The 13,367-nt window shown below is 32.5% G+C and overlaps 3 protein-coding genes and 1 long non-coding RNA gene across 5 annotated transcripts in view; 1 reads left to right on the top strand and 3 right to left on the bottom strand.

Annotated features, from left to right (window-relative positions):
- The first annotated feature begins 309 nt into the window (after nt 1–309).
- On the top strand, nt 310–3,541 carry LOC18048538. 2 transcript variants are annotated; one of them, XR_002906320.1, is made up of 6 exons: nt 310–976; nt 1,516–1,569; nt 2,148–2,238; nt 2,427–2,568; nt 2,694–2,751; nt 3,246–3,541. It is a non-coding gene; the product is annotated as an uncharacterized LOC18048538 (long non-coding RNA). The 2 variants fall into 2 exon arrangements; XR_002906321.1 differs by having other exon boundaries at nt 3,278–3,541.
- Nucleotides 3,542–6,155: 2,614 nt separating this feature from the next.
- LOC112100061 (TMV resistance protein N-like) lies at nt 6,156–7,646 on the bottom strand. The gene is made up of 3 exons (XM_024187715.1): nt 7,200–7,646; nt 7,050–7,088; nt 6,156–6,946 (listed from the first exon to the last, which is right to left on the bottom strand). The coding sequence occupies exons 1-3, from the start codon at nt 7,641–7,643 to the stop codon at nt 6,260–6,262; spliced, it is 1,170 nt and encodes a 389-aa protein (XP_024043483.1). The 5' UTR covers nt 7,644–7,646; the 3' UTR covers nt 6,156–6,259.
- A 149-nt stretch (nt 7,647–7,795) lies between these two features.
- LOC112099695 (disease resistance-like protein DSC1) lies at nt 7,796–8,910 on the bottom strand. The gene is made up of 3 exons (XM_024187131.1): nt 8,637–8,910; nt 7,965–8,510; nt 7,796–7,840 (listed from the first exon to the last, which is right to left on the bottom strand). The coding sequence occupies exons 1-3, from the start codon at nt 8,829–8,831 to the stop codon at nt 7,796–7,798; spliced, it is 786 nt and encodes a 261-aa protein (XP_024042899.1). The 5' UTR covers nt 8,832–8,910.
- Nucleotides 8,911–8,913: 3 nt separating this feature from the next.
- The window catches only part of LOC18048542 (TMV resistance protein N), a 5,466-nt gene continuing 1,012 nt past the window's right edge, over nt 8,914–13,367 (bottom strand). Inside the window, exons 2-5 of the mRNA XM_024187132.1 lie at nt 12,491–12,580; nt 11,227–11,720; nt 9,017–10,152; nt 8,914–8,921 (exon numbers count right to left, since the gene is read on the bottom strand). Of these exons, the coding sequence (XP_024042900.1) occupies nt 8,914–8,921; nt 9,017–10,152; nt 11,227–11,705 (1,623 nt within the window). The 5' untranslated portion in view covers nt 11,706–11,720; nt 12,491–12,580. The remainder of the gene's footprint in view (nt 8,922–9,016; nt 10,153–11,226; nt 11,721–12,490; nt 12,581–13,367) is intronic.

The following is a 13,367-nucleotide window of genomic DNA, read 5'->3' on the forward strand; positions in this document are numbered from 1 at the left end:
GAGCGAATTGCAGAGGTGATGCTGGTTGATATTCGATTTAGCATGTATGAGAATGGGGGATGAATGTTTGTTTGTTTGTTTGAGTAAAGATAATGGAGGGAATTGCAGCCGATATGAGTGTTTGTTTGCTTGAGTAGAGGGGGGAGAGGTACTGTCCGTTGAGTTGAAATGTTTTAAAATGAGGATAGTTTAGTAATTTTGTATCAGCTTTTAAAGGGTATTGATAAAAATTTTGGCAAAATTAAATTTTAGGGTATTGAGATAATTTTTTAAGTATGGAGGTGTACCTGCTGCAATTAACTCAACAATTACTCTCAGTCTCCCAACAAAATAAAATCATCCTAGTTTTACTTTATGAAGCGTATGGGTCTTGATTCTTCGGTCACCACCGAAGACAACCAAAGGATGAAAAAAGTCAAACAAGATGAGGAGGAATAAGAAAGAGGAAGAGCAAGTCAAAGAAACTAGCTTCACAAATCTATATGAGAATTCCCTGCTCGAGGTGTTGAAACACGCGGACACCAGGACTTCGTTGCAGGTGGCCTTGCGTCAACAAGCTATGGCACAAGACACTCAAAATGAGCACCTTTGGAAATTAATTTGCACCCACCACTTCGCTAACGTTGGGTGCACTGCCCAACAACTCAGATCTGTTGTCCTGGCTCTTGGTGGCTCCCGTCGCCTTCACTCCCTCTATCTCGGTGGCTCCCGTCGCTTTCTCTCTCTGCCATTCTTTCTCTCACAGTCGAAACCAAAACTCAAATCCCTAACTCCCCAGCCACAAAACCTCTCATTTGCCTCAACAAAACAAAATCAATCCGTACTCCTTCTCTTTGATTATTCGAAAGTTAGAAGCACCTTAAATAGTTCTCTCTGAAAAGCCATTCACCCAAACCCTAACCTCACTAATAAAATTTTTATTAATAGTGATTTTTTCAATTAATTAAGATATGGGTTCATTGGCAGAGAAACAAAGGTTAGTGTTTGCTCTATTTCTTTCATCGATTTTCTTTCTCTTTTTGAAATTTTTCTAATTTTCTCTTAATTTCGACTGTGATTTTATTGTTTCTATAGCTGTAGTTTGATAAATGTTTCTTGATTTGATGGAAAGCATGATTTATTACATGTCTGCTTGAGATAAGCCGGTTAGTAATTTGTTTTTTAAATAATTATATGTAATATTTGTTTTGATTCGCATATCGTAAACACGATGTTATTGCCTACTAACTAATTATAGACTTCGATTTACATTCACTTAAATAGGATATGATTATGTATCCTTTTTTTTTTTTTTGGCTGTTTGCTGATTGTGTTATTTATAGTGTTGTTATTGGCGGTTTATATGGTGAGTAGGGCAGTATTTTAATTGAAACAATTAAAGATATGGGGAATTATTAGGTAGAAAGTGGCTGCAGGAGGAGGTTCTCCTATTGCAGTATGCCTAAATAGTATTCATTTTGCCCCTTTTTTTTTTACTGCTGACTATTGTTCCTTGTGAATGCGTTTCTAATCCAGAGACTTCGCCCTGTGGTATCCACTTTGAGAAACTACTCATCTGCAACTAAACAGGTAATTGTGCCTTTTATAACTTATTACTTGTAATGCAATGATTTTGGCTGTATGATGATTGTATTCTTCTATATGTATAGGCTTTTATTATTATTATTAGTGAATCAGCTGAATGCTTAAGATATTCTAATACTAATAGTTATGTTCTTCATTATACTTACAATGTATGGATTTTGATGCATTTTAAGAAGAATATGAAATTAAATATTTGACTGTAGGGACAACAAATATGTTCGAGCTTTTATTAGTATAATAGTATGTGAATTAAAAATATTATAATTTGAACAAACTCCGAAGCTTTGAAACTATGCACTTTCATGTTGCTATTTGTGACAGTGGATTTTGATTGCTCTTTGTTAGCGACTCGCTTTTACTTGTTTGCTAATGTTTATAATTCGTCCATCTCATTATACTTGAAAGTTGGTGATTCTATGTAATTTATAAATCCAACCGGTATCTTCTTATTTAAATCCGTAGGCCAGAAGCAAAGCAATCTTTTTATGCATTGGCTGTATTAGTAAATCACATAGATAAAATCACAGGGTTTATATTGTTACTTATTTCTTTTCTGTTTGCAGGAAAATTCCTAGGGATTTGACAGAGGCATCACTATCTGGTGCAGGATTATCCATAATAGCAGCCCTTTCTATGTTGTTTTTATTTGGAATGGTAGGTTGCCACTTGCATAGTTGTGCCTCTTTTGTCGGATATCATGGGTGCATTTTGCATATTCAGTGTATATTATCGTCCACCTGGATTGTTTGTGTAACATGATGCTTTCATGGAGTTCTATTTGGCTTTTCATTGTTTCTAGAACAGATTAAATTTAACAAAAACTATTCGCAATTTTTCTGTAGGACCTGATTTAAGACCCACTGGTTCTGAATTCCACTCAATGCTTGTTATACATTCGCTTAAGCATGGAGAGGAAGCTGATGATGATTCTGTTGAAGGTTCTCATACGCTAACTGCCAATAATTTTGATAGCTATTCACATGAGTAAGTGAGCCTTCTCTGAACCACAACTTATAATTTTTATTTTCAATTCTGTGATCACAATATTTCTCTGCTATGTGGCAATTGCAATGATGCCTTCTTTGATTTGTATTATATTTCCTTTCCAGGTATCCTATTTTAGCTGTCAATTTTTATGATCCATGGTGCTACTGGAGTAAATGCCTGGTATTTTTATTTTCACCTTTTGTTTCTCAAATTTTGTCTTGTTGCTTTTTGATTATTGTTGTCTAGATTTACCTTATTGGATCTATTCTTTCTCATGTTTGTGTTGATGTAATTGCCAGATATAATATTTTAAATTTATTCACTTGGATGTCATGTTTGTGCCTGCTCATATGCACACATATTAAGTTGATTAACTCCATTGCTCTGTGCGTCCACTGACAGTTGCACACAAATTCCTTCATTACTTTGGTTAACTCCATTGGTCTCTGTGTTTGTGTTGAACTTTCCATGCCTGTTATACAACCAAGCATGGGTTTTCTTTTGTTTGTTTGACTGTATTGTTAGACTTCCCCTCATGATGTTGTTAATAATTTCTCCTCTTTCTCTTGGACAACGGTTAAAATAATTTTTATTGTTAGTATAATATGCTTGTCTTGCATGCATTTATATGCCATTAGGAAACTATGCAGATTGCAGCATGTAAATTTTATCAGTTTTTTTATTGTGCATGTCTTGAATGGTGCAGGATGACTTACAATAAACCAAAGCATGTATATGGGTCAAAACTAAATAATTAGAGCAAATGTCAAATTGGTACATGGAAACAATAATAGAAGACTTCATTTCGATTACCGAAAGAAAGAATCCGCGAAGCAATAAACATGTGTTGGAAGATTGTGCTGTTACTATATATCAGATTATAAATTATTTGTAGTTGGTAAACAATGTAATAAGTTTCAAACAATGTAATAATTTTTAAATTGTTCATTGCAATGTAATAGTTTTCATATGGATGAATGTAAATTTCAATTCAAATGCCAATTGCAAATTTTCAATTTCTATTATATGGATTTCTATTTTTTTTTTTAATTTTTCTCAAATAAACATTGATACCAAATTATCGTTATATTTATTATGCTTTTGTATCATTATTTGTTTGATACCATAGTCTCATTATATATGTGATGTTCAAGCATCAATATTTTTTTGGTACTATAGTGACATAGATTCGCTGATACAAAAAACTTGTGTCAGTAAATTTCTTGCACCGTATTCAGTGACACTAAACTCGGTGTCAGTAAAACAAGCTCTTGATATCAAAATAGTATCAAAGAAGGCCATTTTTTTACTAGTGTAAGAGACATCGATTCAGACAACATAGCAATGAAGTAATGTAGGAAGTATATTAGATAAAATAAATTAGAATTTATTAGGAATTATAATATTTGGGTATTTAGTATTTTATTAGAATTTATCTTATTTTTTAAACTTATTCGATCATGTTTAGAATTCTAATCTAATTAAGATTTTAGATTATTTATCTTATTTAAGAAGGATTAAGATTAAGTTGGCTACTTAGTATATATAGGCTTGTTACTGATAGTTCTTTATAACATACATAAGCTTCTCATCAATAATATTTAATATTTCTTAATTGAGATACTTTCTCCTTCGTGAGAGCATTTTTTCTTGAATTTTCAAGAACGTATGTTATAATGAAATTTAGTATCGCTTATGCGATGCGTCAAGTGGTATCAGAGCCTTTCTTTGTATTAGGCAGAGCTTTCCTGACCATCAACCATTCCCCATACACAAATCCTCCCTCCATCATCCATTACTTTCATTAAAAAAAAAAAAAAAGAAGAAGAAGAAGAAAAAGTCAGAAAAATAGCAAAACCCGAAGCCACCTCACGTCCACCATCTCCAGCTGCTGCCTCTGTCATTCTTCACCTTTTTCATGCTTTAATAAAATTTAACATAATGCTCACTATTTTGTATATTATTAAGGACCATTGTATGATTAATCATGAAGTGTATATTATTTTTCACATTAATTTAGCACAACCTATACCATGAAATTACGGATTATATTACAGTGAATACTTTTATATGGTAGGAATATAAATTTAAGTTTTACAAGCCTATTTTCATTTAATTTTCCAATATCACTTTGTTGATTTCGTAAAGTTGAAATTAACATACATTCTTAATTAGTTATATAGTTTATGAATCATGAAAGATTTTTGTTGTTGATATTCATTGATTGTGGTTACAAAATTTTATGTCACTAAGAGGCTGATTGCATTTATGATGGTAATTAATATAATAAGTAAATATTACCTCCAATAATATTCATGAAATATTACCTATTTATTTTATATTCTCGTTATAAAAGCATGGTTTTGGATATTTTAACTTAAATTTTGACACAAAAAATGAGCCATTAATCTCTCACAATCTAATGGTTGATATTAAAAGTCAATGTAAAATTTTAAATCATCCACCATAGTAACTGAATTGTGTGAAATCAATAATTTCAATTTTGTATTAAAAATTTAAGATAAAATAACTTAAAAGCAAAAGGATACCTAAACGCCCTTTTGGCTATAATACCCTACATAGGTAGTAACTTTTAAAAAAATTAACGTTAAAATATTTTTAATAAACACAAATATACTTTAAATAGTTTATTTTGTCTAATAGACTAAAAATAATGGAATATTTGTAATATGTATAAAATAATTTTTAAAATGTAAATTATAATATTATTTTAATAATATCTTTTTATCTATTATATAATTTTTAAATAAATATTTGGGTTAAATAGATTTTACAACTAATAAAAAAATCTCATGTATTGATAATATTAAAATTATTTTATATAAATTTAAAATAATTCGAATCTTTATATATTTATTTTAATATTATGTTTATATCCATTATAAAATTTAGTTTAATCTAATATAATACTGTAAAGTATTAAAATATTTTTTGAAGATTAAAATTATTTTAATATACATATGTTTATTTTATTTTTTTCCTTTCGGAAGCGAAAGCAAGTCCATGCCCGACAACTTGGGAGGAGAGGCTAAAGGCAAAAACTGGAACATTTTTTTTTTATGTGATAATTTCTTCTTTCTATTATATAATTTCTTTTCAAAGAATTTGTTATTTTGTTGCTTGTTTAATGGTAATTCGGCAATTTTTTTTGAAAAAACAGAGTATCAATGACTCTTAGGTCTCAAAAGTGATAAGCTATCCGCATATTTTAATATTTAACACACAACATTAAATAATTAGTAATTCTGGTCTCGAGCCCCTTCAAGTATACCAAACAACTCGCGCTCATCGCATCTATGTACGGCATCTTTTCCAGAAAAAACAGAGTAATAAAACAAAGCAGAGTATTTACTTCGGTCCTTTACTTTCCTTAATTTTCACCTCATGAGAAATCAAATCTCAAAATTCAAAGCTTCGATTTGATGGGCCAAGAATGCAATTTTGATTCATGGAAGGCACATTCTGATTCTGTCCAACTTTTTTAACCCAAGCCAGGCATTTTCTGGTAATTTAACAGGGAAATAAGCAGCAAGAACTGATACAATAAACAAATACAAAGAAAGTAAATGAAATGCGATCTGCAGAGAAAATAAAATTGAAACTGAGATGCGCACTTACACTGTTACACGTAGACTCAGAGAAAATAATATTCACTAGGCTGTGCCCTTCATTCGAGTTGTTTAAATCTTTTAGGTTGTGGTTCCTCATCATCATTACAGCAGCCACTTCCACTAGCTTCAGCCGCCCCAACATATTCTTCAAGACTTCGCTTTAGAAAGCTTCGCTCAGACGACGTTGTTGATCCTGCATCATCCCGGCGGCAACTTCCACTGCCTTCTGCCCTGTCTAAGTCATCATTACGGCTATGCGTAAAGGATGTTGATCCTGAACAATCGTGACCAAATTCGTTCAAATTCCAAACCGGATCAGTTGTTTGGTTGAACTTATCCCCTTGATGCACATATATTGGATGGACACCACACCTCTTCAACTCCAATCCTGACGGCGAAGAAAATTCCACTTCACTAATATCTTCCCTATTCTGGTAGTATAGGAAAAGATGGTCTGACATAGCCTGACCGAATTGCTTTCTCAAATAAATGCTACACATACCCGAGGAGGTAGGCTTTCTATCTATGGACAGCTCATGTACGGGAAGCCCTTGTATATAATAAGGAAGTGAATATTTAGGGACATGAAAAACACAGCACATAGCATATCCCACAAGCTTACTATTCTTATACGTCTTTGGAGGCGTGCTTATTGTTATTGAAGAACCCTCATTATTCTGATACTCGAACCACTCTGGGATTTCACTTCCAGGAACAATTATGTAACAATATCTCATATAGTCCTGAAACCTCACAAATATATATATATATATTAGAAAGCCATACCAATGCATAATTTTTAGGCATAATTTTAGCAACAGGTGAGAGACAGTGTAAGAAACTGACATTAGTCTGTTTAATGTACTTGTCCGACAGTGACATATTCTGCAACCCCACGGAAAAAAAAAGTGAGTAAATAAATAAAATAAAAAGACATAACATGTATTGCATCAGTTTTAGGCATAATGTTAGCACAGGTGAGAGTGAGAGACTGACCTCAGAATTTTTAATGTACTCTTTCAGCAGTGAAAGCGCCAAATCATAGTTGCCAGCCAATTTCAAGCAATCCACACAAGGAAGGTGTAAGTACGGGAGTTGATGCTCGTTTAAATTTAATACATCTGATAATGTCTTCAACGAAACACAACCGTCTAACGAAATCCAATGTATACTGGCTGGAAGTCGAGGCAGATTTTGAAGCATTTTGCATTCCTCTAAATCAATACTCGAAAGTTTAGAAAGATGGTAAATGCTTGCCGGCAGCGTAAAAAAATTGTTTCCACTCAGATGTAACTCTTCTAATGAGCATAAGTCGCCAATACTACTTGGGATTGCTCCTTCCCCTAGATCACAGTCACTGATATCCAATTTCGTTAAACTACACAAACCTGACAGAGAAGACGACAAACTCAAAGCCACCGGATCTGAACTCCATCGCATCAAATTGATAGGGAAGCGCAGAAACCATGATGCAGATGATGGTGATCCTTTGCACCCATGAAAAGATAGTTCTTTAAGATTCTTCATAAGAAAAATTGACGATTGAGGTTGCCTTATAGCTGTACCACTTATATCAAGGATTTCCAAACTTTCTACTTGCCCAATCGTCTCAGGCACATTTTCAAGTTTGAAGCAGCCTGAGAGATTCAAAGTTTTGAGGGATTTCAAACCATTTATACTGCTAGGAAGTCTCACGAGACTTCTGCAGTCATTCAAATTTAACAATTCAAGTCTGGTCAAAAGTTCTATTGATGATGGTACTTCTGCAATAGAAGTTCCATCTAAAAAGAGCTCTGACAGATCTTCCATACTTATCACACTCTCTGGAAATTTCACTATTTTCGAGCAACCAGAGAGCGTTAGAGTTCTTAGACATTTTAAGCTGCTTGCAGTAATTGGAAGAGTCTCGAGATTTCTGCAATCCTTCAAATTCAACAAGACAAGTTTGAATAGAAGCTTAATAGATAAAGGTAGTTTTTTGATATCAGTTTCATCCAAAAGAAGTTCCCGTAGACACTCCATACTTCCCACAACGCGTGGAAGTTTCCTCAATTTCAAGCAACCAGAAAGAACAAGTGTTTTAAGCGATTTCATAAATATCTCACCCGGAAGAGTTGTAAGACTTGTACAACCTTTCAAATTCAACAAGATCAGCTTATTGTGACGTAGTAAAGACTGGTGAATTTCACGCAACCTTGTACATCCTTCAAGATCCAACTCCTCTAAGTTTGGGACCTTTGTGAAGTCTGGTGTCTTAATCAGATTCTCTGAATGGCTGAGTTTCATGAGTCTCAACATGTTTAAAGGCTGTTGAAAACAAAAAAGGAGCTAAAATGATATTTCTTAATTCATATACTACTATAATAATAAAACTGTTATCAACAATTATTCTCTCAAAAATCTAAATTTGTGACAAAAAAAAATTGAACTTACTTTGAATCCTTTCCATAATTCTTCAATGCGGCTGTAACACATTTTAAATCCAACAATTTCATCCAATTGCAAATTTGATGGCAAAGATTTCAAAGGATACCGACGCCAATCAAGTAATCGCAACCTGTTAGAGAGATATTCTAGGCCTCTAGGAAGTTGCACATTACTGATTTTGAGCAGTCTTAGGTTGGTCATCTGCGAAAATGCTTTAGCACTTGCACTTAAGTAAACCTCATTTTCAGGAAAGTAGGCATTAACTATTATTCCTTCCACTACTTCACCTCCCTAAAAATTATAAGCAAACAATAAGTAGATAAAACAATAATGTAAAGATGTTGAAAATTCGTCAGAGATATAATTGGGAAAAATAAAGTAGCAACCATCAACAAGTTTTCCATTTAATAATTCACTTACCGTATTGTTTGTCAACACCTGGCGCACTTCTTCTTCCCTCCATATTCTGCTACGTTTCCCAGGTTCTTCGGGGGATTGTCTCGTAACAATCAGTTGTCCCAATTCCTGTAACAAATCATGCATCCCCAGTGTGTTGTTGTCATCAACAGTTAATAGAGACTTTTCGATAAGAACTTCTATTCCAATGACTGGGGAAAAACCACATCCCTCTAGAATTTTTGTTACACCATCTCTATTCTTCCATTTAAAGAAACATGCAACATCGAGAAATATTTTCTTCTCTGAATCTTGTAGTCCTTCAAAACTTATTTGAAGTATACTCATAATCTTATTTGAAGGATCTTTTTTTAGTCTTTCTAGGGCACTTCTCCATAGATCTGCAGATCTACCAATTAGAAAGGATCCCAAAACTTTTAGAGCTAATGGAAGACCACCAGCATACTCCAGAACACGTTTAGACAGCTCCACATATTCTCCCATAGGCTGATGGCTTTTAAAAGCTTTGGTACTAAAGAATTGAAGAGCTTCATCGTTATTTAGTACATCAAGGTCAAGAATATGCTCTTCATCCACTTCATGTGCCACCAACAACTGTCTATCTCTCGTTGTTATTAGAATCCTGCTGCCTGGACCGAACCAATCACGCCTTCCAACTAACCTTTGTAATTGTTCAACATCAGCCACATCATCGATTATGAGAAGAACTTTTTTCCGTTGCAGCCTACTTCCAATTATGTTAATACCATCGTAGACATTCTGTATGCTATAATCTGAAAGCTTCAGTAAATCAGAAAGAAGCTGCTTTTGTAAAGAGATTTCATTGCCTTCTTTTTCAGATTTTTCTCTAACATCGGCAAGAAAACTACTCCCATCAAACTCATGAGACATCAAGTCATAAAAAACCTTTGCAAGAGTTGTCTTTCCTAGACCTCCCATGCCCCATATCCCGATCATACGAACATCATTAGACCCCATACCCATAAGAAACCTCAGTTGCTCCAAGCGTGATTCCATTCCTACTAGCTCCTTAAGAATCTCTGGTTCTAAACGAATTTTACGAAATATGACATTGGCAATTTCCTCAATAAATTCTGACTCATTGCTGCAGATTGAAAACAACAAGAAAAGATTGGCGTTGTTAAATTAAAGTTAGTATGAACGTAGTAGCAAATCAATTCCATATTGTGAATAAAATCCAAACTATGCAATATTCATTTCATCAAATTGAAGCCATATAATTAAATAATATGTTATTATTACATCAGTCAACAACAATTGGAATGAGAAATTCAAGCCCAACCCAATAAAAATTGGATTGGGTTGCATTGTGATTGGTAATTTCAAAATTTATATATTAAAATTTATATATTGTTTCTTTCTACAACAGGATCAGTTAGTTGAAAAGACAATTTAAATCAATTAGATTAGCTAAATATGTAATGATATTGATATCATTCGTATTGAGATTATTGCCATTGTTATTATTAGTATTTTGCAAATCTAGGTCAAGAGTCAATTCATAGAAGAAAATTATATTAAAATAAATAGCAAATGACAAAACAGAGCAGTTTGCAAGCAAGGACGCGGATAGATTAATCTAGGAAATAAATTGACTAAAATTATAATCACAAGCTTAAATCATTATATTGAGATGCCTAAGCTTGGGCAATAATCTAGGAATAAAGTTTTATTTTACTTTTTTTTTTTTTTGCAAAACTGATAGCACAAAGCATCGCAGCATAAAAACATTTAGTCATCAAAAGTTCAAAATACAATAATTCAACGTATCAATGTCCATATCTCTTTGTTTGCAGATATTAATTCATTTATAAATTTTAGATTATTCTCCTCATGATTTGAATATCTTCAAATCACTCCCTTTTGAACACCTCAATTACCCTATTTTTGTTCAAAAGAGAAGGAAAAATGGGGTGAGTTGATGAAATATTTTTTTATTCTTAACAAAAATGGGAGGTAAATTGAGATTTTCAAAATTAAAGGTATAATTTAAAGATATTCAATTCATGGGAGGAACCCTCTTCCTACACATCATATGATATATATATGTATTAAATAGAAGTTGTTTAATTGAAAACAGTGTTGAATGAAAATCTGTTTTGTAGTTACTAATCTTGCAAAACAAACAAAATTAATAGTTGAGAAAAAGAATGATTACCTATCCTTAAATTCCCAACCTGATATATTGGCCACCACCTTTAAAGCGTGTCTCCACTTTTGCACTTTTTCTATATTATCCTTGAAAAATTCTTCATGTTTAGCAAAAGCTTCTCCGAAACATGTTGTTTGTTTTCTTACAACAGTTGGTTCCACTTCATAAAAAATTGGAAAAATTTGATCCTCTCTATTTTTGCATTCAACAATCTTAAGAAGTTCATCCAAGCACCAAGTGGAAGAAGCGTAATTTTTTGAGAGAACAATAATTGAAATTCTTGATTCTTCAATTGCTTTAAGGAGATTTGGTGAAATGGATCCTCCTTTCTCAAGTTGTTTGTCATCCCTGAATACATAAATTCCTTTATTGTTCAAAGCAGTGTAGAGATGACCTATGAACCCTTTACGGGTGTCTTCTCCTCTAAAGGTTAAGAAGGCATCGTATTCCCCATGAGAGACATTTTGGAAGCTCGTGGAAGCCATTATATTAATTTGTTCCTGAAAATTTAGAATAAATCAAGTGAAATCCAGTGAGCGTAAAATACCATGCAAACAATAAGATTCATTCAAGATTATGGGCAGCACAAAAATGAAAATGTTATAGATTATATGTAAATTCTACTTTTTTTAACCACCTAAATGGTAACTCGAATGAATTGTGATTGTAACTAGTATTGCGTGACCAGTATTGTATAAGCATTAATCCGTGCACAGTAATTTTAGGAGTAATTAATTAGAAAAATTAATATATCTATTGTTTTAATTTGCTTATAGATCTAAATTATTTACGCATGATAAATCCCCAAATGTAATAGAAATTTTTTCTAGATGCTAATCGGGGATGCGCACACCGATCTCTACTTAAGCAAATCTTGATTAGAGCCTCTAAAAGAAGGCAAAGAGTTTGTACAAAATTAACATTCAAAGATTTCTTTCAATTTTTTCATTTTTTTCTTTTTCTGTACACTAAGATGTGCAAATTAATTCTGAAAATAAAAGAGAGATTTATGAGATAGAACTTACAGCTTTTGAGTGTATTGAAGGAAGCCACTTAAATGAACTCCAATGCAGTATGATTATTATAATTACCACAAACTCCAATGCAGTATTTGTTTCAAAGAATTTATTCATGCAAATATCTTTTGGGAAAAAAAATATTAAGCCATTAGGAGTTGTGTGGTTGTACTAATGTATGATTTTCCAAAAGCAAGTCTTGGTAAGAAAGTGACTTTCTTAATAATCAATAAATATTGTCACTGTTTACTCACATGATGAAGTTAGCATCGAACTTCCTGGAAGCTTCAAGAATCTAAACGAAAATTATCAGGCTTTTCAATTGAATACGCGTCGTCCCCATTCTGCCCATTAGCCGTGTTGAAGCCATTAAAATGGATTGGAATCCAACGGTTGATATTAGTAATTAATTAAAAATAGTTAAAATTACCAGCAGTCTATCGGAATGGTAAACATAGTGACCTTTATTAGTAAAATTTTAACGGAGTCCAAATAGGTAGGGTTGGACAAACTCAATCCAACCCAATCTAATCAAATTAGATTTAGATGGATTGATTAGATTATAATGGGCTAACTGACTCAATTTTTTTTTTTTTCAATTTGATTAATGATTGAGTTAGGCTGGATTCATTATCATAAACTCGAATAATTCAACCAAACCCAAAAACAACAAAAATCATAAAAAAAATTAACGTTCGGCTATTAACTATTCAATCTTAAACCCAATTTTGAACCCTAAAAGAGATCTTGTTCAGTCTCTCTCATTTAAACATGATATTAATTGAATTCTCTAGACTAAAATTCAAAAGTCAAATCAAACTTTGACTAAAACTAAGTTGATAGATATTCAAACATTAAGTTATATTGTTTTATTGACAGATATTGGATATAATAGATAACATTTAATGATATGATGAAGAATTAATATGTTTTTTTTACTATTTGAATGTGATTTTAAGTACCAAATAGCTTTTTTTCTTTTAACTTTGATGTTTGAACTTTTTTCATTTTTAATTTTAATCAATTCGTTTGACCCAGTCCAATGATTTAAGGATAAGATTGGGTTGTCGTCATATTTATTTGGTTGGGGAACTAATCAATAGTGGGTTGGGTTGGATGCCCACTAAAGAG

This window comes from Citrus clementina, unplaced genomic scaffold (assembly GCF_000493195.1).
Source record: "Citrus clementina cultivar Clemenules unplaced genomic scaffold, Citrus_clementina_v1.0 scaffold_3, whole genome shotgun sequence".
In the NCBI taxonomy this organism is placed as follows: Eukaryota; Viridiplantae; Streptophyta; class Magnoliopsida; order Sapindales; family Rutaceae; genus Citrus; species Citrus x clementina.

Bases quoted from the DNA above. Each gene is read 5' to 3' on its own strand.
- LOC112100061 (XM_024187715.1), bottom strand. From the start codon at position 7,643: ATGCGATGGAGTTCAGATCCGGTGGCTTTGAGTTTGTCGTCTTCTCTG. The intron at 7,089-7,199 runs GTCAGTCTCTCA...GTGGGGTTGCAG, and splicing joins AGTACATTAAAAATTCTGAG to AATATGTCACTGTCGGACAA. The intron at 6,947-7,049 runs GTCAGTTTCTTA...GTGAGGTTTCAG, and splicing joins AGTACATTAAACAGACTAAT to GACTATATGAGATATTGTTA.
- LOC112099695 (XM_024187131.1), bottom strand. From the start codon at position 8,831: ATGACCAACCTAAGACTGCTCAAAATCAGTAATGTGCAACTTCCTAGA. The intron at 8,511-8,636 runs GTAAGTTCAATT...TGTTTTCAACAG, and splicing joins AATTATGGAAAGGATTCAAA to CCTTTAAACATGTTGAGACT. The intron at 7,841-7,964 runs GTACCATCATCA...TGAATCTCTCAG, and splicing joins ATGGAACTTCTATTGCAGAA to GCTGCTTCAAACTTGAAAAT.